The 25,767-nt window shown below is 47.0% G+C and overlaps 2 protein-coding genes across 10 annotated transcripts in view; one reads left to right on the top strand and one right to left on the bottom strand.

Moving 5' to 3' along the window:
- Window positions 1-15,294, top strand: part of P2rx3 (purinergic receptor P2X 3) — a 35,776-nt gene extending 20,482 nt beyond the window's left edge. For 8 of the 9 annotated variants that reach the window (XM_027422645.2, XM_027422644.2, XM_027422649.2 and 5 more), the window contains 4 exons: window positions 12,835-12,928; window positions 13,202-13,267; window positions 13,907-13,984; window positions 14,511-15,294. In XM_027422645.2, the coding sequence (XP_027278446.1) occupies window positions 12,835-12,928; window positions 13,202-13,267; window positions 13,907-13,984; window positions 14,511-14,624 (352 nt within the window). In that variant the 3' untranslated portion in view covers window positions 14,625-15,294. Of the gene's footprint in view, window positions 1-9,996; window positions 10,132-12,834; window positions 12,929-13,201; window positions 13,268-13,906; window positions 13,985-14,510 lie in introns of those variants that run through there. The other variant, XM_027422654.2, reaches the window with a different exon arrangement.
- Window positions 15,295-19,752: 4,458 nt separating this feature from the next.
- On the bottom strand, window positions 19,753-25,767 carry Prg3 (proteoglycan 3, pro eosinophil major basic protein 2). Its single transcript, XM_035447021.1, has 5 exons — window positions 25,707-25,767; window positions 24,911-25,221; window positions 22,420-22,551; window positions 20,637-20,748; window positions 19,753-20,049 (listed from the first exon to the last, which is right to left on the bottom strand). The coding sequence occupies exons 1-5, from the start codon at window positions 25,765-25,767 to the stop codon at window positions 19,991-19,993; spliced, it is 675 nt and encodes a 224-aa protein (XP_035302912.1). The 3' UTR covers window positions 19,753-19,990.

A 25,767-nucleotide genomic window follows, 5' to 3' on the forward strand; every position in this document is an offset into this window, starting at 1 on the left:
ATCAGAAAGGTTTTGAAACCTGCCAGAACCCGACTTCATCAAGGCTCAAAGCCAGAGGCCTTGTCTGTATTCCTTTCTTCTAGCATACGTTCAACCATTATGTGACTTGCCTAACAACACATACATAAAGAAGCCTAAGAGATATGCCCAGTGCTGACTACCGGAGGGGAAACAGACGAACTTTTAATGATGTCTGATTTTTCGGTTCCCCTCTGAGAGTTCCTAAGACAGGATTTCTACTAAAAGGCAATGTGGTTTTGGATTTCCTCTCTTGGTTCATCTGCTAGATACTCCTCGTGTGCTAGGTGTTTCCAGCAGGCGTTCCATGTTGGAAACACACCCATAGCAGCTTTCATAAAGCTCAGGATTTGGCTTGGCTCCCCTTCCATTTCACAGCGTGCAGATCACCAAGCTCCTAGGCCAACTGACAGAGCTGAAGTGGGCCCTGGCATTCATCACTCTCTACAATCTGGATTTCCCCTCCTCCTTTCAAAAGCCACAGAGTATGTTTTAAAGGCAGCCACTTCTGTCATTTTCACAGAAAACCATGGTTTGGGAAGGCCTCTTCTATGGGGTATGTTTGCATGCCTCCATGGTCCTTTTTCTTCCTCATCTTCTTGCCATGTCAGCAGGAGAACCGCTGGTCCCAGGTGCACATAGCCCTTTTTAACATTCTTGTCCAGCCTGTCAGCACAGAAACCAATGTTATTAGTAGAAAATATAATCTGAAACTTGTTGGGTGCTGACAAGTAGCCTCTTCACCTCTGAGAAACTCTGGACTCCGAGGTTCTCATTTACCTGGACAAGGCCACATACATTATACAGTGCCAGAGAAGACATTCAAAGGCTGGCAGCCTAGCCCCACAGCCTGCACTTGCAGCTACAAGTAAGCTAGTAGGACCAGTAAGGTTTTCCCCCAAACCCCTGCTTCCCCGTGTGACCCAGACTGGTCTGCAGCTCATTATGCAAGCCAGGCTAGCTGTTAACTCACAGTAACCCTCCTACTCTCCTGATGCTGGCATGACAGGTGTGTACCACCACAGCCAACTAGTGACATGTTTTTTTAAAAATCAACAACTTTTTAAAATGGCTGTTCTTGCAATTTATCAGGTCCATAGACTCTAAATAAATAAACCTGGCTTTGGGCCTGTCTCTCGGGGAGGAGTCCCAGCAGGCTCTAAGGATGTGGCCCCCGTCCCAGATGCAAAGAGACTGCCAGGCGGTATTTTCCTATCGGTACAGAATCAACTGTAAAAGTGTATATCAGCTGGCAAAATTACTTCCCAGCAGGCAAAGCTTTGCTGAGAACAGCACCTCCTTCACAGAGAAACCCAAATCCCAGGCCCAAATTTTCCCTCCCAAGTCAACCCAGATCCCGCATGTTTGTTGCTGTTTTTCCTGCTGGTTTAACAGTTTTGGGTCCTGGTTTAGGAAGGAGTTTCCACTACTCTATGGGAGGACAAATCATTTCTGAACAGATATGAGTGCTTCCAAGGGATCTGTGCACTGTGATAAAAAAACCCTTCTCCATTCAGCAAACATTATTGAATGTCAGCTCAGCATGGGGAAGCCCTTGTAATGGCTGGCACTACTCAAAGCTAAATTTGGCCGCATGCTTCCCTGCACAGGAGTATTCAGGCCTCGAGAGTGGAAACTCTTGTGGATAATGAGGGGATGGCTTTGAAGGTCTTTCAGCTTCTGGTTCTATCACATGCTGAGCTTCGTGGCTGACGGAGAGTGGGATGAGGCCAGGTCCTGTGATCAAGAGAAGGATAAACCTCAGCCCAGGTAGCAAAACTGTTTATACATAAAAACGCAGGCAGCTCTCCTTAGCTGTGCATTCTACATCTGTGGACGCAACATAGCTCAAAGGTATTTGAGGAAGCAATTATACCTGCCCAAAGAGGAGCGGGTTTTGTTTCCTTCCTTGTTACCTCAACAATACAGCATGGCCACTATTTGCACAGAATATGCACATTGTTAGGTATTATAAGTTATCCAGGGAAGGTCTGCCACATGCAGGGCAATGTGCATAGTGTATAGACTAATACTATGCCATTTAATATAAGGTGCTTGAGCCTTATGTAAAACAGGTCTTGGTGTCTACAAGGCTCCTAGAATCAACTTCTTGGGACTACTGAGGGATGACTAAGAATAATTAAGCTAAGAATAATTAAGATGAAGCTGGGGATGTCACTTGGTTGTAGACTGTTTGCTTGGTATACACAAAGCCCTGGTTTCTGATGCCCAGCACAGAGTAAAACCAGACGTGGTGGTGCACACCTGTAATCATTTGGGAGGTAGAGGCAGGAGGATCCTAAGTTCAAGGTCATTCTCAGCTGAATACTGAGTTTGAGGCCGGGCTGGCCTACAGAAGACAAACACAAAGAGCAATCAGTCTGCCTTTAAACCTAGCACTTAGGATACAGAGGCATGAAGAACTCTATGAGCTAGAAGTCATCTTGGTTTATATAGTGAGCTCCAGGCCAACCTGGTTAGGCTACACAGTGAGACCCTGTCTCAATAACAGTTGTCATCATCATCATCATCATCATCATCATCATCATCATGAAATACATGTGAAGTAGTTAGAGCCCAGGATGTGAATTCAAATCAGGGACACTTGGTGTGATTGAGGGCAAGTCTCAACCCCTCTGTGGGCCTGTTTCCTTTTCTGTAAAATGGGCTGTAAAGTCGTTTTAAACTCTTTATGACAGCCTAAATTAACACACGTAGGTGTCTAGGGTTGGAGGCCAGGGAAGAGCTTTGGAAGCTGGGCTGCTGAAGTGTGCACCGTTATTTATAGCCTTGTCACACTGGGATGGAGCTTCAACCCTGCCCCACAGAAGCACATCTGACAAATGATTTATTACAGCAATTGACGTTTGTACTTACTCATCCTTTATCTGTTCTTGCTAATGGCACAAGGGAACATGTGTGAAGCATTGCAGTACTGTCAGGCCTCAAAATGGCTCAATTTGGTCCAGGGTTGGGGATGTTCTGTCTGGTCACAGAACAGGTATCTCTGTGAAGGTCTCAGTAAGAAGGCACATTGAGCCAGCGTTTGGGCAGAAATGCACACCCAAGGAATCAACATGGGAGGAACACAAAGGGCCATTGCCTCCCTAGATTTGCAGTCACTGTGGGAGGTATAGGTGCCTAGATTTAAACCAGTATCCCTAACAGAAGCAGTAATTACAAACAGACACAGCTACTAGCAAAACCAAGATGGGGCTGGGAAGCAGTAGGCAGAATAAATACCCACCTTTTCCTCCTGCTTGCCTTCTTCCCCAGCCAGTAGCTCCCATCAGCCACACCTCCAGAAACCAGAAGGAAGGCAGCAGACCCTAAAGAGCAGAGACTTGCTCTAGTCAGTGGTTCTCAACCTTCTTAATGCTGCAACCCTTTGACACTGTTCCTCATGTTGTGGTGACTTCTCAGCCACAAAATTATTGTATTGCTACTTCATAACTGTAATTTTGCTATTGTTATGAATCATAATGTGAATATCTGGTATGCTACTTCCGTGAAAGGGTTATGCAATGCCCACCCCCCCAAAAGAGGTCGAAACCCACAGGTTGAGAACTACTAACATGAGAAAAGAAAATAAATGAATTGCTTTATTTGAACAGTTTTAGGGAACATAATAGTTTAATATTCAGTCCTTTACAGCCTTATTTCCAGTGCTGTAGAGGCAAGAGAGGAGTACCACACAGAGGCTTCCTGCTTGTGTCCGGCATCAGTAGCCTTTCTAGGTTGGCCTGGTAGTGATGCCTCTCATCCCTGACAACTCCAGCCCTGTTTCCTCTCTTCCTCTTCTCAGCTCAGTACCAGCAGCTTCTCAGGCTATCTCCCTCACACTTCAGCATCATCAAGTCACAGATGTGGGGTGCTTCCCTCAACAGCTGAGGTGCTGTTGGACCTAGTTAACAAGTTCCCTGCCTCTTCTGAGGCTGCAATCAACTCCCTTTTGGTTTCTATCTTAGAGGAATAGAAGATTTTGGATTTGAACAAGGCTGAGTTCCGATCTCAGCCATGCCCTTTACCTGATAGTATTTGTGCTTTTCTGTGGCTTGTAAAATCAAAGAGATCCTGGGTGTGGTGGTATATACCCTGTAATCTCAACATTCAGGAGACAGAGATGGGAAGACTGCCACAACCATCCTAGTCTACATAGGCCAGCCACGCTTCACAGTGAGACTCCATCTCAAAAAAACAAACAAAGAAAAGAAGCAAAAATAGACAGGCTACCCACAAACACACGCACAACCTACTGGATCAACTTAGTGTCACTCATACATATATGTGGTTAGGGGTGACCACTTAGAACTGAACAACATCAGGGAACAAATTCCTGGAGAAAATTGATTCATCCTCTCTCAGCAGCCATTGGCTACTTGTAACACTTCGTCTAGGGGTGAGACCTTGTCTCCTTCATTGACATTGGCATGTCAACTGGTGTTGTCCTTGTTCAGGTCTTGTTTAGACAACTATATTGTTGTGATATTGTGCATATTGCTTCCCTATCTAGAAAACAGTATCTAACAACAGGAGTCCTGGTCCTCTGGCTCTTACATTCTCTCCCTCTTCCATGAAGTTATCTGAGCCTTAAGAATATATAAGGGCTGTGTTGTAGATGTATCAGTTGGGGATAGGGACCCCACAGTTAGTTGTTCTTTTATATTTTGATTAGTTGTGGCTCTCTGTAATGGTTTCTATCTGTAGGCATACGATTAGTATTTAGAATATAGTTAGGAAATATACTGGCTTAGGAAAGAAAGTGTAGTAGGTTCTCCTCTGAAATCTATCACCTCATTAGCGCTGGGTGATTGGATAAGTTTGCAGTATGAGCCATGATTTCCTTCCTGTTCAACAAACCTTAAGTCCAATTAGACAGTTGTTGGTTACCACCAAGATATAAGTATCACTATTACACCTTTAGGGATATCTTGCCATGTTGGTCATTGTTGTGATCATAGGCATTACCGTTTGATAGAACTATTGATTGTCTTTCTCCTTTGGCAGCTTGTATAGCACTTTGGATACTATGAGAGCCAGTCCTCAGGAAGGAGGCTTCAGGTCATTTCTAGCTTAATTCTTCCAAGTTCTGAGTTCAAAGTGCACTAGGGTCTTACTCTCATGTTCTAGAATACACCAAGGACAATGACAGTAGCCTCTTGGACTCCCCTAACCAGCAACTCAAAGGGAGGTGTCTCATGCTGGCACTGGGGTTATTAGATAGTCTATGGCTCTTGTGGGAAGCATTGCCACTCCATTTAACGTATATAGTAATATGTTAAATATGTATTTTTAAGTAAGCTTATAAAACAGTGTGTTAACCTATCGCTTAAAAATCCTTAGTGTTATTTATCTCTTCTTTCTCCCTCTTCTGACTCTCCTCAAGTATTCCCCTCCCTCCCCCATCCCTAGTTAATCCCCTTAACCATCTGATGCTGTTGACTCTACCTTACAGATAGGGAAACTGATTGGGGGGGGTCCCAAAATTGTATAAAGTGCTGCAAGTAGTGAAGCAAGGATTCAGACCCTAGGACCGCTCCCTGTCTAAGTCCCTATGCCACCCAGGGCCATCAGCACCCTGCTTGCTGAGCTGTTGTGAGACTGAAGGTAGTCATGAGTGTGACGCCTCCAGGCCAGGCTGAGCGTGTATAAGTAAGTGCTCCACATACATTATGTCCTCTCTCCTCCCAACTTGTCTCCCGCCAGTGGCACCTACCTTCCCACCTAGCCAGCTGCTGGATCTAAATGTTTTCTGTTTGAGAGAGAAAACAGCATGTTGTTACCACCATCCTGGTTCCATCTGCCAAGTTGGGAGAATCTGGAGAAGCCCAGCCCGCAGAAGGATGCCCAGAGGCTGGCACTGAGAAACTCAGTCTTTGAGGGGTTAAGAATCTGAGAAATTCATCTGCTGTTCCAGTGTTTCCTCAGCCCCTTACTGTGATCATCAGACCATTTGATAAGCACAGGTGGTTATATAGGCCTCATAGCCCATAGACTAAGTACCAGAATCCAGGTTCTACACGAGTGGGCTTGGGTCCTGATGGAGATGAGACAAGTAGGGCAGAAGCATTTCACAACTATAGCTCTCTGCCCTGAAGTCTGTTCTGGGGGGAGGGGTGACAGGATGCCATTGTCCATAGAGTGACTATCCCACTGTGATCAAGCTACAAGGGTAAACTCACTGAACGTGGGATTGGAAATAGACAGACACAGTCGGCTGTCCACGCCAGAGCCGGTAGACCTGGCCACAGTGACTTTAGTCATGTCTACTTTCCAGTCAAGCCACACTCTTAAAGTCTCCAAAAGCACCATGTCCTTTCCCATGACAGAGCCTGCTGCCCTCTTAGCCAGGAATGCTGCCTCCACCACTCACCTACTCCTCCAGTTTCAGTGTGCTGTTGTCACCCAGAGCTTTGCCTGAAGTTGAGTCTAGGCCCAAAGTCTTCACTGGCCCCAGTGAATGAGAGGCTGTCTGAGCTTGGACCCTAATGAATAAGCATTCTCGGGGTAGAGAGGGAAACAGTATGAGCCAAAGCTCCAAAGTCTTGTCTGGAGCATGCTCAGGACTTGCAGGAAGGCAGGCATGGGCTGTGGGAGGGAAACAGTGGCTCATGTTAGGAGAGCCTGTACTCCACTGTTCTTATCACCAACCCTGCTTCCCAGCCAAGAAATTTAAAACTAGAGGGATCAAATGGGGTTCTACAGAGGTCAGCCTTTCCCTTTTCAAATGAAGGGGTCCCTTCTTCCCACTCTGAGTGGCTCTCTTGTGTTTCCTGTGCTAGTCCTAGTCAGTGACATCAGGTGTCCAGACACCAGCAAATGCAATAAACCCTCCTAGCTACAGAACTGACAGTTCTGCTCTAAGTCAGGACCCAAGAGAAATCAGGGAGCAGGAGAACAATCTAGAATGCTAGATATCCTATTCCATTTTCTGTTACTAATAACAATGCCATAGCTGGGTAAGGACAAAGAAAGGGGGTTTATTTTGACTTATGATCCTGAGTCAAGGTAGAGGGTAGAGACCACCTGGAGATGGTCTTCTTGCTGTTAGAGTCCTAAGGCAGCACAAGATATCACATAGTGACAGAGGTAGCATTCAAGACACCCACTGGGCCTGCTGTTACAGCATGCCCACTCTTTGTTTGCTTGTTTTTGTTTGTTTGTTTGTTTGTTTGTTTGTTTTGAGACAGAGTCTCTCTATATAGCTCTAGCTGTCCTGGAACTCATTGTGTAGACCAGGCGAGCCTGGAACTCACAGAGATCCACCTTCCTCTGCCTCCTGAATGCTGGGATTAAAGGCATCTGCTACCACCCCAAGTCACACTTTTTTGGAAAGTTGTATTTATTCCTGTTTCATGTATGTATGTGCACCATATGTGTACCTTGTGTCTGTGGAGGTCAGAAAAAGAAGTCAGATCCCCCGGAACTGGAGTTACAGAGAGTTATGAGCCACCATGTGGGTGCTGGGAATGGAACCTAGGTTCTCTGCAGGAACAGCAAGTGCTCTCAACTGCTGAGCCCACCTCCTTAGCCCAGAACATCCACTCTTGCTTTAACTCTTTAACACATTTATCCATTAATCACAGGAACATAGATTCATGAGGAAAGGGCATGATCACCTCGTAAAGACCTTGTCCATCCACTTCTTAATGTCTTACCATGGAGATTCCGTTTCAGCATGCTTTTCAGAGGAGACTAACCACAGCATTGACTAAGAGTGTGGACTCTGCAGCTGGATGGACTGGGCTTGGAGTCCAGTTTCACTCTCCTGACTATTGGCTTTTATAGCTTAGACTTATTAACCCCTTTGATCCTGCCTTCTCTTCTGTAAAGTAGGGAAAGCAACAGGCACTTAATGACATGGGGTGGTTGTAAGCATGAAGTGAAATGGCACTGTGTACAATGCTGGCACCTCGTACTTAGGATATGTTGGCAGCTACAGTATTATAGATAACTCTGTGAGTACTATGTACTGTGCACTGCATAGTAAGAACTTAGTACATGTTGGCAACAACCGTTAATAATGTTATTATCTCCAGGAGCAAGAAGAGTTAAGGCAAATAAAGACATTATTCTTTATCTTGGCCTCAGGATAAAAAGCTTAGATCTCGTAATTCATTATATCCACCACCACCACCACCACCACCACCCTTTTCAGTAAAGGTAAAAGTCTCAGAGAGGTTGAGTGGCCTGCTCAGGGACAAAATGCTAGTTTATAAGAAGAGCCAAGTAGCATCCTTGGATCTCGGGCCTTCTTAGGAGCTTATGCCTAGGACTTTCGCCATTTGACCTAGTCTTCCTCGACTCTAACTCATTCTTTGTCCTTTGGAAAAGCACTTCACACTGTGCCTCAATCTTCTCAGTGATAAACTGGTGGGAAGGGCTGTAACAGTCAGGATATGTATTGATAGCTGCTGTAACAAACAGTCCTCTCGTCAGTGATTTAACATCATGGGTCAGTGATATTGGAGAGCTTTGTGCAGTTATTCTGGGCTCTAGCCTGCTGCCATCTTGACTCGGTCTCCTCTAAAACTGCGTCATCAGTCTTCTCTGGTTTCTAAAAAATGAGTCATTAGATGGGGGAAAAAAGAGAACACAGAAGGTACACTGCACTGATCCGTCTCAGGCCAAGGTAACAGACGTCACTTCCATCAACATTCCACACAAGAGCCAGTGATGGAGCACCGGCTAGGTATGAGGGACTGGGAAGTAAGGTCCAACTGCACCTCAAGAGAAAAGATACCCCCAAGCCCCTGTGACTTGAGCCATCCCCTGCCTCTCAGATCAAACAGCTTCTGTGACCTTCTCTGGCTCCACTGGAGCAGTCTGGACTCTGCAGAGTCTGGCCCTGTCTGCAGCCCAGACCCTCTTCCCTGAGCTCTGAAATTCCTACCTCCCAGCAGGAAAAGAAGCCTTCCCTGCCAAGCCTCCTTGAGGGTGGGTGGCTGGTGAGATAATGATCTTACCACGCTTATTGCCTCTTGGAAGGCAGGTGCTGGAAGAAAACCAAGTCCCTCTGATTTTTCTCCCTGTTCCCTTCACATTCCTTCCCAGGATAAATTTAACCAGTGGGGCCTAGGATGCCAACTTCTTGTTCTCTGAGTCCATGTCAGAGCGTTTGTCATGGATGCAGCCTCAGGCTTTATGTGAAGGCTGCAGGACCACAAGACAACCCCTGCCCTACCTCAAGCATCTGTGATCCATCCCCTCTCCCCTTGCCCAGTTGCCATGAGTACATCTCTGTGACAAGCATCTTCAGTTCTCCAGTGGTGTGAGAAAGTAGAATTTAGAAGGGCTCTAAGACCTTGCACTGGGATGCCTGCATTCTTAACAGCTAGCTAAAGACAGATGGTTGAGAGATTCCAAGTTTGGGCTGTGGAGTCATAGAATCAGAAGTCATCAGAATCCTGACTCAAGCAAGTTACCTGCTCTTCTCTCTCATCCATAAAATGGGTCAACAACAGTGCATTATTCATGAGGTTAACTGAGGTATTCTGAATATGTTTCTGGGACTTTATATATAAATAGTGGGTGTTGAGATGGTCATGGTCTGTCTGGTCTACATACCCTCAAGGCAGCCTGAAAGCCATAGGTTTCTGAAATCTTCTGTCCATTTCAAATACTTCTTTGAGATATCCCTGGAGGTCGCCTTGAAGATCCAGGCTCTTGGGTCTCAGCATGGATGTAGAACTGTTACCCTTCCTGCAGTCCATTCCATCCTCCTGCTGCTGCATTGGAATTCTCTCTGCTTTGCTTTGACCTGTAGAGAGTTCTCTCCCTGTTACCCAGACATTACTTACCAGATTTAAAGATAGTCTCATTCATCACACATTTTTCTTGACCTCCAAGCCTTCCTATCTACCTGATCAGGGGCTGTTCTTCCTTCGGCATCCTCTTGTGTCACTGTCATTTTTTTCTGGGTCTCACTCTCTGGAGAAGACTCTCCTGCCTTCCCTCACTCTGTCCCTTCAACTTCAGAGCCCACAGGAAACACCTTGCATCTGGCACCCAAGAATGCTTCCACTGAATGGTTCTCAGCCTTACTTCATGGCAGGTTCAGCACCCAGGCCTTGCCCAGACACCGGTAGAGGAAGAAGTCTGCTACCTAAACTTTCCTGTACTGCTTCTGATGGCTGAAGTATCTGGGCCTGAACTTCCTCATCTGGAAAGTGGGGCAGTTAGGGTAGGTGTTCCAAAGGAACATGCATGGCCTCAAAAGGTGTGATTACATGACGAAACATTGCACAAGGCTATACATGGGACAAGAGGAGCCAACCTATGTAGGTGGAGTTTTCCCATCTTGGGAACCACTTCCAAATTACCACACAGAGGCTTATGTTGATTGTAAATGCTCAGCCAATAGCTCAGGCTTATTACTAAGTTTTACTTTTAAATTAACCCATTTCTATTAATTTTTGTTTTGCCACGTGGCTCATGGCTTTACCTGTCCTCTAGCACATCTTGTTCCCCTCTGTGGCTGGGTAGCATCTCCAACTCCACCCTTCCTCATCCCATCATTCTCAGTTTGGGTTTCCCACTTAACTTTATCCTGTTAAGTTATTGGTCAGTCAGCTTGTTTATTGAACCAATCATAGTGACATATAGTCACACAGTGTACAAAAGGAATATTTCTCAGCAAACCTTGGTTGGTGGTGAAGGACCCCAAGGCTAGCTGCCCATGGAAGCTGTTATCCCAGGGCTGGCATGAGCAAGCAAAGGGAGAAATCATGAACTCTAGATCAAGCCGAATCTGCTCTGTAAGTCCTCGGCCTGTGTGGGATCTAAGCCAGCTGGAGGCTAAGCAGACTGAACACCCATCCTTTCCACTCTCCTGTTGGTACTTCCTTTGGACGAACCCACCTAAAAGCCAAGCAGACTGCTTAGCAGAAGCAGCAAGAGACAGACTACCCAGGCCAGAGCTGGACAGAGAAAGATGGTGTCCAATGGAAAGAATGTCTGTTGTAGGATGTTAGTAGTACCCAGAGTCGGCTCAGTGAGTATTCACCGGCTGCTGCTAACAGAGCTTTGATAGGACAGGAGCACCCCTATCTTTATAGACATGGAAGCTGACACCCTGGGGGCTAAGAAACATTAAAGGCTACACCATTTGCAGGTGATAACCATAGCATCTAGACTCATTTCTACCTGAGTCTATAGAGTACCCCAAAGGCAGCCAGAGCAGTGGCCAGCATTTTCACCCTGCCTTCCTGCCACACCTGTGGTTCTCCAGCTCTGATCCTCTTAGGCTGCACACTGCCTCTCCCAGTGTCCAGGTTCAAATGTGAATGTCCCTGGGAGAGAGATGCCACCTCAACCATTGCATTCAGAGAACAAAGTCAACACTGGATGAGAGCAACTTTGACTTTACATGTACAACTTTCTAGACTCTTTTATTTCCATCACTACACTTAATCCTAACATCAGGAACCCACTTTACAGCAGTGGGATTTTGCTCAGAGAGATTATACTGTGCTGATGTTAGAGGTTGGCCTGTGATAGGCAGAACCATACAGGGAGAAGTGCATTTGATTCAGAGTCCAAACAGTCAATGCAATTCCAACCCCAAGCCCAGCACTTAAGATCTACAAAGCCACAGGCAGGTGCCCTCCCTCCCATAGGCATCTGCAAATCGGGGTGTGAATGCCACCTTCTGTGTGGGCATCACCTGAGTCTGGGAAGAGTGAAATGTGATCACTCCTATAAGCCCCCTGCTCATCACAAGGCACCCAGCAGCCAAAGCTGAGGAACAAAAGGCAAAGCAAAGGACTTGGGCAAATGTAGTGCTGAGTTTTCAGCACTACAGTGCGGAATCATTCACCCCCTCCCTATTGGGTGAATCATTTAACCTCGCAGAGCCCCAGAAAATATGAAAGTCACTTCCCTCTGCCATGGGATGGAGGTAAAGGTAAAATGAGGTGAGGTATGAATTAAACTCTTCTCAGTTACTGTTAAACTTATTTCTTCAGCAAATAACAATGGCCAACACCAGTATGTTTCCTGTGTCCATGGCTGTTCTACCACACTGACACGTGTTTTCAATTCTCATGGCAACCACATAGAGCAGGACTGTTTTATCATTGCCATTCAAGATGTGGCTACTGAGTCTCAGAAATGTTAAGTGGCTGCTACACGGTTTTGAGTCAGGCTTTGAGCCCAGCAAGGTTAAAGTCCTACCCAAGCAAGTAGAACTAAAGAAGCCTGGGGCCGGTTGTGGTCAGCTGTAGTTCAAGCTTTCACAAACATAAAACTCATGGGGAGAGAGGTTTTCAGAGATGTGTCAGTGGGTAAAGCGCTTGCTGCTCAAGCGTAGTGGCCTGGGCTCCATCCCCAGCAGTCACATTTTTAAAAGCCACACATGTGTGTAATCCCAGCGCTGAGACAGTGGAGATGAGGGCTTTCCAGGCTCTCATTAACCAGCCCATCTAGCCAACTGATGAGCTCAGGTTTAGTGAGAAACCCTCCCAATGATAAGGTGGAAGGCAATCAAAGAAGACATCTGATGTTGACCTCAAGGTACACACAAGCATAGGCCATTACATTCACAGTCATGGGCTCACTTGCACGCACACACACACACACACACACACACACACACACACACACACACACTACTCACCAACAAAGATGCTGATTCTGTAAGTTCTAGGTATGACCCCAGAATCTTTTTTTGAAGTCTCCGTATCAGTGCGGGAAGAACTATGACAGGCATCTTACCAACTGTCAACTGTTTGATTAATGACTATTGAGGGCTAGAGAACCCTAAGAGTTCAGACAAGAGAGTTCATAAGCAGACCTGTTTTCACCTCTTGCCTCCAGGTTTGCCAAATACTACAAGATGGAGAATGGCAGCGAGTACCGCACACTCCTGAAGGCTTTTGGCATCCGCTTTGATGTGCTGGTGTATGGGAACGTGAGTCCTGGGGATCCAGCATATGAGGGGACAAGGGAGGTTTCCCATGCCCACACTTGGGCCTTGAAGAGGCCATCAGGGGCTGGGGTCTTCCCCTGGCCAACTGGTCACCTCCCCCATCAGCTCCTTATACTATATAGAGTGGAACTGTCAGACTACCCGTAAACCCTTCAGGTTCTACTGCCTCTCTAACAGGAACCCAAGTTTAACCTCAGCCCTCACCCCCTCCCTATTGGATGCTCTGTCTACATGTCTTTCTCCTTATACATACAGGCTGGCAAGTTCAACATCATCCCTACCATCATCAGCTCCGTGGCTGCCTTCACTTCTGTGGGAGTGGTAAGTCCAGTCTTTCCAGGCTCTTACAGGGCTGTTGGGGTGGGGCCCAGCCAGGCATGATACTGTCCAACAGCTCAGCTAAGCCCTCCCTCTGGCCTCCAACACCTGCTGGTAGCCAGGTGTTGGGCATCTGGTAGCCCTGGTTTGGGCATGTCCCATCATTACTTCCCAAGGCCCATGGGCTCCAGAGACTGCCTTCCCCCTTTTTCAGGTAGTTCTGTCTTATAAAAAAGAATTCCTGCATCCCATCATGAAGGGAGGGGAGACTCCATGTTTCCACAGTCCTAAGATGTCTTAGAGAGGAACAGAGCCACCAGGCAAGGTGGGGACAAAGGCCTACTGCCAGGGACTGCTCCCCAGCTCCCTCTGCTTCTCCCTTCACACTCTCTATGCTAGTGAGCCAAGGGCATTTCTCAGTGGCTAGAAGGAGGGCCATCGAGGACCCTGAAGAGCCTCTGGCAATTTTCTGAGAAGAGCGGTACAGTCAGACTCAACCCCTTCGTGTCCGACCCTCCATGCTTCAGCCACCTGTCTGCTGAAGGTAGTCCTGGCCAAGAATTGGGCAGCGCAGGGACCATTTGAGCCCTGCCCATGTCAGAGTAGCTGTTTGAGCCTGCACTGCCCCTCTTCCTCCTCCAGGGGACTGTTCTCTGTGACATCATCCTGCTCAATTTCCTCAAAGGGGCTGATCACTACAAAGCCAGGAAGTTTGAGGAGGTGAGTTGGGAGAAAGAGACTGAAGAGCAAAGGAAGCAGGGCAAGGAGGGCTGCTGGACCCTGGGGACGCTCAATGGCTTAGTGCCCACGGTGTTCTGAACTCAAGTTCAGTGGGCCTCTATTAGTATGTGGGGTCCAAGAGAGGATTGGGCCAAGAATGGACTCTGGAGATTTCAGGCTGGGTGAGGCTCAGGGGTCTGGTGCTTACCTAGCATGCACAATGACACCAGCCCTTCCCTTACAAGAAAAAAATTGGGAGGGGGCAGTTCTGTGGGTAATTGTCAACCTACGCATCACTCACTGACACTTGTCCATGCCTGGGGCTGGACAGACCCTGCCTGGAGATGGCTTGGATTACAGTTTTCCCATGGGGTGCAGGCACAGTCCTGGGCTCTCAGAGACTTACTCTACCTCCTCTAATGACCAGGCAGCCACACCCCACCCCGCTGCTGATTCTGTCAAATGGGTCACATTGGAAGATTGTGCCCCACATCAAACATGACAGTGCCAACTCTTGTGCTTGCAGGTGAATGAGACTACACTGAAGGGCACCGCCTCTACCAACCCAGTGTTCCCCAGTGACCAGGCCACTGTGGAGAAACAGTCCACGGACTCCGGCGCCTACTCCATCGGCCACTAGGGCCTCTTCCCAGGGTCCCATGCTCACCCTTAGGCTGCAGAGCCTCCAATGGGCCGCTCTGTCTGGGCAAATGGGGGGTGGGATGGGGGGGGAGAGGGACTCTCATTTCTGCTGCTCACCTGAAAGACCACAGGCAGGTATCTAGGCCCTCACTGTTCAGCAGACAGGTAATACTTCCCACTAAGATCTGAATCTTGCCTTTTCCCCTTGCATGCCTCCCATCTGCTTCCCTGGGTCCTGGGGCAGCAGTATCCGTCCCTTTGCAAAGGATAGAGAAAATAGTTGCTAGGGTAACACCCATAGAGGCCTAACAAGTACCAGGCACTTCCATACACATTATCTCATTGAGCCCTTAAAATAATCCTATAGGATATGTTTCTGATTTTTGTTTTTGAAGAAAAGCAAAGGCTCAGGGAGACTGAGTCATTGCCCTAGGCCATGTGTTCAGAAAATGGGAATTATACACAGGTCTAACTCCTTTGCTCACATCTGTGAGGGAAGAATGAACTCCCTAGGCATATGCCCTTTGTGTCAGTTGCCTTTCCCTGCCTTTCCCATGACTAGCAACAGTGGGCTTTCTTAGGAGTGCAGGCCCTACCTTAGGGGAGCCCAGTGAGATGGAATATAAACTCTCATTTCTGACTTGGCCAAGTCCAGCTTCAGAAGGAAATAGGAGGTATGTCTGTCAGTGAATTTTTCCTTGCCTCACCCCATATCTCAAGCCCAAGCCGAGGAATAGACCTTTATTCTCCAGTTAAGCTCTCACACACCTGGACCCTCACTCCAGAATCCAGATAGAATACACACAGAATACACACACACACACACACACACACACACACACACACACACACACCACATCAGCTGTCCTTGTTTAAACATTGTTGGAAAAGCCTCAGTTAGGGGCTAGGGATGTAGTGTTTGGTATAGTGTTTGTTTAGCATGTATAAAGAAAGCTCTAGGGTCAACCTCTAGCACTATATACACCAGGTATGGTAGCACACACCCATAATCCCAGCACCCAGGAACCCAGGAGGTGGAGATGGGGTCCAGCCTGGGACCCACAAAAATGCCTCAAAAAAAGGAAGTGAGGATGCCCAATGAAATCCAATACCCTGTAAGCATTCAGCCAGGTCAGCCGGGCCAGTTCCATGTGATCCTAACAGGTGATGAGTTAGAAGTGGGGTACCTCTGAAATCATCATGTCAAACCCTCTTGCTTACAGATCATCAACACTGAGTCCAGAGGGAAAATGGCTTGTCTTGTGCCTTAGTGAGGGGACAAGAGAGAACACAAGTGTCCTGTTCTCAGAACAGAAGTTAAGTCTACCTTGTCTCCATTGGCTCAGATGTCCTATCTTCTTTCTGGGCTTTTAAAGAAAAGGGGAGAGGGAGAGGAAGCCCTAAATCACAGGGGTCAAAGCTCAGAAACAGATCAGGGTTTGAGGAAGATGCAATTTGAGAGGTTTTTGTTTGGTTTGGTTTGGTTTGGTTTGGTTGGTTGGTTGGTTGTTTTTTGATGAAAAGACTTTGCCATGTATCCCTGGCTGGTCTCAACCTTTCCCCAGTGTTGAGATTTACCGGCAAGTGCTATCATCCAGCTGGGGGCATCTGTTTAAAAAGAACACAGAATTAGGTATCAGAGAGGTTCATGCAAGTGAGTGGGCCTGAGGTTTAAGTTTCCTTAGTGTCAGGGCCAGTCTCCACTGGGAACATGGGTGTGATGATGAGGTCTTAGCAGAGTTAAGCATACATGTAGACAGAGGGCTGGCCCCTCACCAGAAGGTACAGAGAGATGAGGGGAAGGGGTAGTCTGGAGTACTTTGGGGAGGCTTCTACAGGAGTGCTTGAACAGACACAGCCCCAATGACCCCCACCCTGGGGGAGAAGGAGTAAAAGTCCTCCCACCAGGTTCATCAGTCCTTCCCTCACTCTGCTTGCTCACACCCCTGTCGCTACGGGCAATGGGATACTGTCTCCCCAGCACCCACATCAGGTCCTGGGTAGTATCAGGAGACCTGGCCAGGCTTCATCTCTCCAGCAGAGACATCAGTTAGGGAAACAGCACATCTTCCAATAAGGAGGCACACAGCCCACTTTGAGCTAAGACTGAGTTCACAGAGATGCTTCCCAGGAGATGGAGGCATTATGTCCTGGAAGGCAATGGTACCCCAGACTAGGACAATCCTCCCCCAGGGGCCTTAGCCTCTTCTGGACCTTCCAGTAAGTGTGTAAACCCCATTCTCTACTCCCTTTGTCTGAATCAAGTCGTAGGTGTAGGCTAATAGCAGAAATTACAACAGCCAGCTTATATCTGATACACTGTGGTTTACTCAGCGCCGTCACCAACATGGCCACACGGGCCCTGACCACACCTGGGGAGGTTTCTGTGGTTTGTTATTAATTTTATTTGGTAGAAAAACAAATAGACAGTTCTTGGAACTAGAGCTGGAAGCTGTGTTCACTCTCAAGGCTACATTGCTCAGCGTACAAGCTGTCGGTCAGTGGTGGAGTGGCTCTCCATTGGCAAGCTGTGGCCCAAATGTATGACAGGCATTGCCCAATTCAATCTTCATTTTACTAAAGAAACTGAGGCAGAGTAAAATGAAGAGATTGAAGGCAAACTGACTTGAACTAAGAGATTTGTGATGCTGGAGTATAAGTTGTCAACTTCTGTGGTATATCCATTGGGGGAAATTCAGGAAATTTGTTGACTCATCTTTGATCTATATATGTTACCTAGGCCAAGCAACATCTTGCTGTGGTAACTAGTGAAATCTAAGTGAAGTAGCTAGGCAGGATGAGACACACTGACTCGCCGTGGCAGGCAGATGAAGAGCTGGAGAATTGTAAGAATCATTTGGTGCCCAGGCCTGCACTGGCCAGAAGCAGGAACAAGTTACAGCGCCAACTTACTGATGGAATACCAATGAAGAGGACACTGTGACACAGCAATCTGTTTTCCTTCCTCCTCCCAGGTCCCCGCCATACCCTGACATCCCATACCCTTTCCTTCTGTGTTCCTTCTCACAACACCTTGTTCTCAGCACATCACCAGTCAGCCTCCTGGGGGATAGTAACTGGTAAAGTTCTGGGGACTGTCTTCTCACCATCATTTGCCTTTTAGTCAAGAGCTAAGTGAGAGTCGAAGGCTTTAAATAACCAGCACAGTTGCTACATAAGGGCAGAGTGAGGTACTCAGAAACAGGACCAGAGACTTGAGGAGCCTTCCAAGACCTTAGTGTGCCCTAAGGAAGCTTTAGTTGGAGAAGCTTGTCATCATCGTCGTTGTCATGCCCACCCCACCCCCCACCTCCCGACCCCTGCCTGTGACTCTGATCATCAGGATTTTGGGCTGCTTAGTTAGATGCCATTCTCTGTCAGGGAAAGAGAGGAGGCAGCGAGACAGAGTGAATGCATCAGGAGTTTGATGTACCCTGAAATGTCTTCCTTACTGCTCATCCTCCCACCCCGGCAACAATCCCACTTTCTCTTTAGAGGCATTGAGTCAAGAGTCCACTTACTGCAGTGTTTGATGCAGGGACCTACATGGCATGGCACCCACTCCCAGGCAGCTCCACCTCTTGACAGGGTGCTATGCCATGATTAGGAGCTGAGGGAACAATCCCTCTGCCAAGACAGACCTGGGCATCCACCATCAATGAGGTGCTATGGGTGCCAGGGCCTATTCATCCATGGCCAAAGACCTCCATGTTCCAAAGGCTTATATATACTGTTTCTCCTCAACCCGCTGTCTAGGACTCTGCCCCATCCCTGTCCCATCCAGTAGCCATAGAGATAAAATATGTGGGATACCAATATTTTTGCTCCTGAAGCCATATTGCATCAGATGCATATATAAACATAAAACTGTACAGTCACACACTGACACATATACATGTCTATGACCAAAGACACAGGTAAATCTACATGTATGTGTGCAGAGACTTGGGTACATAAAGGTGTAAAGTTACACAAACACATCTATAGACAAGTTTCCACAAATATGCAGAGGTGCAAAAGTGTGCACACAACATACCAGTACAAACACATGTGTTCACACACACACACACCTATGTAGGTTCACAAACAGATATGCACATCTGTGCATACACAAAAATACAAGTGTGCACATTTATAAGTACATGCACAAATTCTCTCACTATAAGCACACACACGTACAATTTGAGGTTCTCTCTATACTCTTTTAATACCCAGCCTCAACTCTGAATTTCCTGTTCTGTCTACTCCAAATCCTTTTTTGAAAAATCCTTCTAGCCCAGTGTCCCAGCTGGCATACAGTTAAAAGTAACAATGATATTTCCCCTCAGTCTCTCCAGGTCTGAGAAAGTGAGTGAAGGAACGCTGATGCCCAAGTTAACAAAACTAAGGGTGGGATCAATGCTGTTGCCAGTCTCTTGCCTTTGGCTTCTGAGTGCAGGACAGATCCCTTTAAAACTGTGGCCTCTTTACAGAAATGGTGGGTGATAAAGGAGAAGAGGGACACCCTCTCTCAAGAGGGGGCTGGGAGAATTGGAAATGAGAGTCATTGCCAGATGCCCAAAAGCATTTCATTAGAGGAACAGACTTCTCGAAAAGAAGGTTTTCAGGTGCAGCCACTAGGATCACTGACTGCTCTTCCAAGCACCCACATGGCAGCTCACAACTATCCATAACGCCAAGATCTGACACCCTCACACAGATATACATGTAGGCAAAACACCAATGCAAATAAAGTATAAATTTAAAAAAAGAGGGCTTTCACCCCATGCCCTCAGGGTCCCCCCACATTCAATCTCAATATTGCATACCAGCTCTTGAGTAAGTCCCTTCTGTTCCATTTTGGAAAGCCACTCAACTCCTCAGAATGATGCCCAGCCAAGGCAGGGCCAGCTTCCCAGCAGACAGATCTTCTCTGCTTTCCTCACACTGGATAGAAAGGTGGATTCAGAGCCCATGAAGAAGAGACTGCAGAGATCATTGCTCAGCTTCCGGGTGACGCGGTGCTGCCACCACTCAATGCCCCAAGCTCTGTCACTGCTCCCCACCCCATCTTTCACTTCCAGGATTTTCACAGCAAGCAGGAATCTCCAAGAAAGGACAGTGATGAAACAAGACTTATTGGGCTTGGTGGCGCACACCTTTAATACCAGCACTCGGGAGGCAGAGGCAGGCGATTCTCTGTGAGTTCGAGGCCATCCTGGTCTACAGAGCAAGTTCCAGGAAGGAAAGAAAGAAACAAGATTTAGGGGATGGAGTGGGAAGCGTGACTTTATGACCAGGAGAGACAGGGAACAGAACTAAATGCCAAAGGATGGGATGACTGCAGCCAGGGCCGGAGGTTCCAAGGTAGGGTCTCCCTCCAGCTTAGAAGGAGCAGATGAAAGGCAGGCGACTTTTGCATGAAGCTCTTCGCCAATGGCCCCCTGCAGCAGAGAACACAGTGATATAAACTGACTGGGGTCTGCATTGAGTTCCACCCCACCCTCATCAAGCGCCTCTATATCCCCTTTCATGGCTATCATCATCTTCATAGGAGGAGATTTCTGACAATAACTTGTCATGTCATAGCTGTTAGGCAGCAAGGGCATGCGAATCACAGCCCTCTTGCTCTAGTATACATTCAGCCACTACACTAAAAGTGCCTCACATCTGCCACGCATGCTGTTCCTCACATCTGCAGCTGGAAGCTAGCATCCTAACGCAGCCATCACCAGTTTCTACATCCACAGCTTCCATCACATCTGCTGGTCTCGCTGATCACTTAAGTCATTCAGGTTTGCCAACCTGGTATTGGAGAAGGCAAAGGGCTCCTAGCTACTCTCTCTACAAGGTATCCCATCATCTGGCCTTGTCCTGAGAAGTCTACCCCTCAGCCCTCCCCCCAGACCAAGTTTGAGTTCTCCATGTGGAGTGAGTAGGTTTGAAGAGGTGTGTCCAGGAAGCTCAAAGGAACGGCAGCCAAACGTCTACTTTATCAATGCATCCCCTTGTCTGGAGCCTATTCTCTTACCTGTGGAGCATAGAGTCACACAGTGCCCTCCACCATTCCCAGGCTGCCCTGGGGCCCAGTATCCAAAATCCCAGCAGCTCCCATCAGTCCACCTAAACTTCTTCCAGAAGAACTAGAGAAGAAAGAAAGTGGATCAGAGAACCAAATAAGGCAGGAAGATCCAAGCCACTGCTACTCCTCTCACTGCCTGCCTGGAGAGAAGCCAGCTGCTCTCACCTCCCATCTCTCGGTGTTTGCACGGGACGTAATGGAAAATAGCCCCATTGCTCCCAGACACCACACAGGGCAGATGTCCCCAACTGTACTGATCTTACTAACATGCAGGTTTAGATTCAGGAATTCAGGCAGGGGGCCCATTATTCTGCATCTCTAGCAAGCTACCCTGTGATGCTGATGGTGACGACCCATGGACCACTCCTCTAGTACTAAGCATAATTCATTCATCTACAAACTTAGAATTACCACTGTAGAGAGAGATCCCTGTTTTATAGCTGAAGAAAAACCAAGGATCTGAGAACTCTCCTCAGCTAGTAAACAACTGAGATGAGCCCTGAGTCAGTCTCCTGGAATCTGTCTCCTCAATTCAGTTTTGTACAATCACATGTTCCAGAAACCCAGCTCTGAGGACTGGAGAGATGACTCAGTTAGTAAAGGGCTTGCCTGAGTTCAATCTCTAACATTACATTAAAAAGCCAGGCATGCTCTAATATCACTTGTAACATCAGTGTTAGGTACCAAAGATAAAAGGATTCCTTTGGGGCTTGTGGTCAGCCAGCCTAGCTGATCAGAGAGCACCAGGTCCCAGTGAGAGACTCTTAAAAAAGTAAACTAGGCTGGGCATTGGTGATGCACGCCTTTAATCCCAGCACTTGGGAGGCAGAGGCAGGCGGATCTCTGAGTTCGAGGCCAGCCTGGTCTCCAGAGCGAGTGCCAGGATAGGCTCCAAAGCTACACAGAGAAACCATATCTCGAAAAAAAAAAAGTCAACTAGATATCTCCTAAAGAATGACACCTGAGTTGGCCTATGGTCTCCACATTCAGGTATACACAGAAAACATGCGCTGCGTGTGCACTCTCTCTCTCCCTCACCATCCCTCCCTCCCTCTCCCCTCCCCTCTCTGTCTCTCTCAGGAATGATGAGAGAGAAGGAAGAAGGAACCCTTACTGTAACATGTTCTAAGTTTAATCTGAAGTTCCCCCCAAATACCATGTGTTAAAGACTGTGTCCCCCAACTCATGATAGAACTGGACGTTAGTACTCTTAGGAGGTAGAGTTTACTTAGAGAAAGTGAGGTCATCTGGGGCATGCCCTTGAAGTGAATTCTAGGACCCTAAGCTTTTTCATTTGTTTTTGCTTCCCTGTCACCAGAAGTAAATTGTCTTCTTCTGCCACACACTCCCACCATGACATACTGTGTGTCAAGTCCAAACCAACACCTTCAAGTGAGTGTAAACTGAGAAGCCTCTGGAACTGTATGTCAAGATCAGCCTTTCTTCCTTATAAGTTGATTCTCTCAAGCATTTTGTCACCGTGACAGCTGACTAACCAGTAACAGTTGTCAGTTTTCTTGGTGTAAACTACCATGGCCAATTTTGAGCTACACACCTGAAGTAATTGAATATGGAATTAATGAGAGGTATAGGTAATCAAGTCTCCCAAGACAGTACAAGGCAACTCCAGCATCCTATTGCCTATTATTTACAGGACACCTTAACTGTAGAGCCAGCAAATGATCCCTCAAGACAATGGAACCTTTCTATACTGAGCTGGGTCCTGACTTACCCATCCCCTGAGGATGCCTCCAATCCAGATGTGAGACTGGTTGATCTTCCTGGCCAAGGACTGAATTTGGAAGTTGAAACTGTAGCTGTGGATGGAAGCAAGGTTGCCTCGGTAGCATCTCCTGCAGACACTCTGCAAAGGATAGAGATTTCACTCTCTTTTGCCCCAAGATCCTGAATCTCCAAGAAAGATCCCTACAACTATTCACAGACTCAATATAAGGAATCCACTTGCTTCCTTCAAGTGGATTTTGCTTATATTTTGCTTCTTTATCAGTGGTTGGGAAATGGCTCTCCTAATTATAATTACAGCCACCATTTACAGACTGTTTCACATGGTAACTCAAATGCATAGTCCCCTCTGACCTTCACTACAATTAAAAAACAGTGGAACTGACCAGCCTGATCTACAAGAGCTAGTTCCAGAACAGCCTCCAAAGCCACAGGGAAACCCTGTCTCGAACCCCACCCCACCCAAAAAGACCAAACAAACAAACAAAAACAGTGGTACCATATGGTCAGCCCTCCATTGCTGTAGGTTTCTTGCCCACATATTCAACCAACCATCCATTGAAAGTATCTGCTGTGTGTTTGTATGTGGGACTCTGGGAGGAATACATTAATGTGAGGGTGCAGATGCACACATGCAGAAGCCAGAGTAGGACACCAGGTAGGTGTCCTCTATCATGCTCTGCCTTGCTGCCTTGAGACAGGCTCTCTCACTGAAGCATGTTGCTTGAGAGAGGCTGCCTGGCCAGTGAGCTCTCAGGATCTGCCTGTCTCTGCCCCCTAGTGCTAAGATTACAGACATGCACTGCCATATCCAGATTTTTCAGCTGGTGCCAGAGATTTGAACTCAAGTCCTTATGCTTGCAGAACAAGCTCATTTACCCATAGAGACACCCCCCTGGCCCCTGAAAGTGTATATTTTTAGTTATGTTTACACTGAACAATACTCTTTCCTTTGACATTAGTCCCCAAATAATAAAGTATAAGAACTATTCTCATGACATTTACATTGCAGTATTATAGATACTCTAGAGATGGTTTAAAGAATAGAAAAGGGGGTAATGAGATAGCTCAGTAAGTAGGTAAATGAGTTTGATCCCAGGTCATACATGCAGGAAGGAGAAAGCAAACTCCTGAAAGTTGTCTTCTGATCTATGTGCATATGTCACAATGTGTGCACCCCCACACAAACACACAATAAATAAGCATAAAAATTTAAAATACAGGAGAATGTGCAAGGATTATACGCAAATACTATGCCATTTATATGTAAGCACCTTGAACATAGGTATTGGTATCCACTGGAGGGTCCTGGGACCAATGTCCCATGGAGACTAAGGGGCAACCATATATCTTCATTTGGAAGAGCCTGATCTCTGAAAGGTATAGAGAGTCACCCAAAAAACAATAGCCAGTGAAAGAAGGCAGTATTTAACACAGGGGTTTCTTTTCTTTGTTGAGGTAAGATTACTCTTTTAAAATTTATTTCAGTATGGTTGTCCAATCTTGAGGTTTCCTAGTTAGCAAGTGCACGCATGCACGCGCGCACTCGCGCGCGCGCGCGTGCGCGCGCTCTCTCTCTCTCACACACACACACACACACACACACACACACACACACACACACACACACGCAGATCCCAGAGTGACCACACAGAAGAATTAGGTGAGGTACAGAAGGATAGGTCTGTCATTTTGAGTCTTCCCTCTTATGGGAGGTTTTTTTTTTAATGCTCTATATGGTTTAATATGATATTTTATTTACTCTGAGATTCTCATACATTCACACAATGTGTTCTGATCATATTCATCTCCCCATTCTTTCCTCTAGCTCCTCTGAATTACACACATATCCTCTTTCCAAACTCACATCCTCTTATCAGTAATACATGACCCAGTGAGACTAATTAATGCTGCCCATACTTTCATGACAACAGTCAATCTACCAGTGGCAACACCCCTAAAGAAAACTGACTTTCTACTAGCAGCCATCAATTGCCAGTAACTCCTCATCTAAGGATGGTGTTTATTGGCACTATGGAATGTTGACTGGCTTGATCTTCTGCAGGTCTTGTGCAGGCAACCACAGATGTTGTGAGCTCATGAATGCAACAGTTCTGTCCAGAAGACACTGTTTCACTTCACCCCAATCCCTACCCCAACCTCTGACTCTTACACCTTTTCCATCTCCTCCTCCATGAAATGAAAGTATCTCTGTCACCAAAGTGTTTTTATGAAGACTGGTGGTTCTAAAAGTGCAGTCCTCAGACCAAGATCTCTATTACCCGGGGCTTTATTTCAATCCTCAGAATACATCCTTGTCCCAAGCCTCTTGATCCAAAGACTGTGAAGATAGCGCTGCCCATCCTATATCTTAACAAGACCCCCAGGCAGTTCTGCAGTTTTGAGAAATATTAGCCTAAATGAATAGAGAACAGAAGTTTTAACCCTTGACCTTTTCACATTGTCTTCCTATCACTTACCTGGGCTTTATAAAATGTCCTGGGAGTCCTCACCAGCACATAGTGGCAGCTCTTGCACCCAGGAGTTCCCTGCAAATGAGCTGTGTCCTCTTTGCTGGGGCATGTTGAGTCCTTGTCTAAGGCATCTGGGTCGGACTCCTCATCCTCAAAGGTGTCTTGATGTTCAGCACCATCAGCCTCCTCTCCCTCTGTTTGCATTGTCTTTGTCTCTTGGGTCAGAACCAAATCGCCTCCCTGGTCCCTCGAATCACCTGAATCCTGCCACAGGTCTGGCTCTTTCTTTGGGTTCTCCAGGTGGGGATGAGTAGTCTCTAGGAAGAAGAGGTAACCTGCCATCACATGAGAGGCTCTCTTCCTCCAGCACCTCGGACAGCTCCAACCATCCACTAGCGCTTTCCTAGGATCTAATCTGGAGCCACACACTAGGAAGGAACTCCTTTAGGTTGGGTAAAAAGAGATGTCTTACACCAGACTCATAGAAGAACAACAGCCTGAACATTGGCTGACATCACAGGCATGCATATGGGTGGGAAGACCTTGTGTGAGAAGCCTGGAATGATCACTGGCTAATCATTTTATGGGTGCTTTGTTTTTGTTTTGTTTTTTGTTTTTATTCGTTTCCTTCTGAAGGAGCCAATTCTGGGTCTGGGAGATGCATAACTAGAGATATGTGAGCAACCCAGAAAGAACACATTGTGACCTTGGCCCCATGATAACAGCAGCAATGACCAAAAGAGTGGGAGAGGAGAAAAGTGGGGGGGGGGGAGATGGATGAGAATAAAAGGGAAAGACTTACCCAGATGAAAAGCAGACATTGTCCCCAGCAGGAGAAGGGACAGGATCAGGGGCTGTTTCAT

This window comes from Cricetulus griseus, chromosome 6, assembly GCF_003668045.3.
Source record: "Cricetulus griseus strain 17A/GY chromosome 6, alternate assembly CriGri-PICRH-1.0, whole genome shotgun sequence".
Lineage (NCBI taxonomy): Eukaryota > Metazoa > Chordata > Mammalia > Rodentia > Cricetidae > Cricetulus > Cricetulus griseus.

Coding starts and splice junctions, on each gene's coding strand:
- Prg3 (XM_035447021.1), bottom strand. CDS start 25,767: ATGAAACAGCCCCTGATCCTGTCCCTTCTCCTGCTGGGGACAATGTCT. Junction 22,552..24,910: donor GGACATTTTATAAAGCCCAG/GTAAGTGATAGG, acceptor TATCCTTTGCAG/AGTGTCTGCAGGAGATGCTA. Junction 20,749..22,419: donor GAGGCATCCTCAGGGGATGG/GTAAGTCAGGAC, acceptor TTTCTTCTCTAG/TTCTTCTGGAAGAAGTTTAG.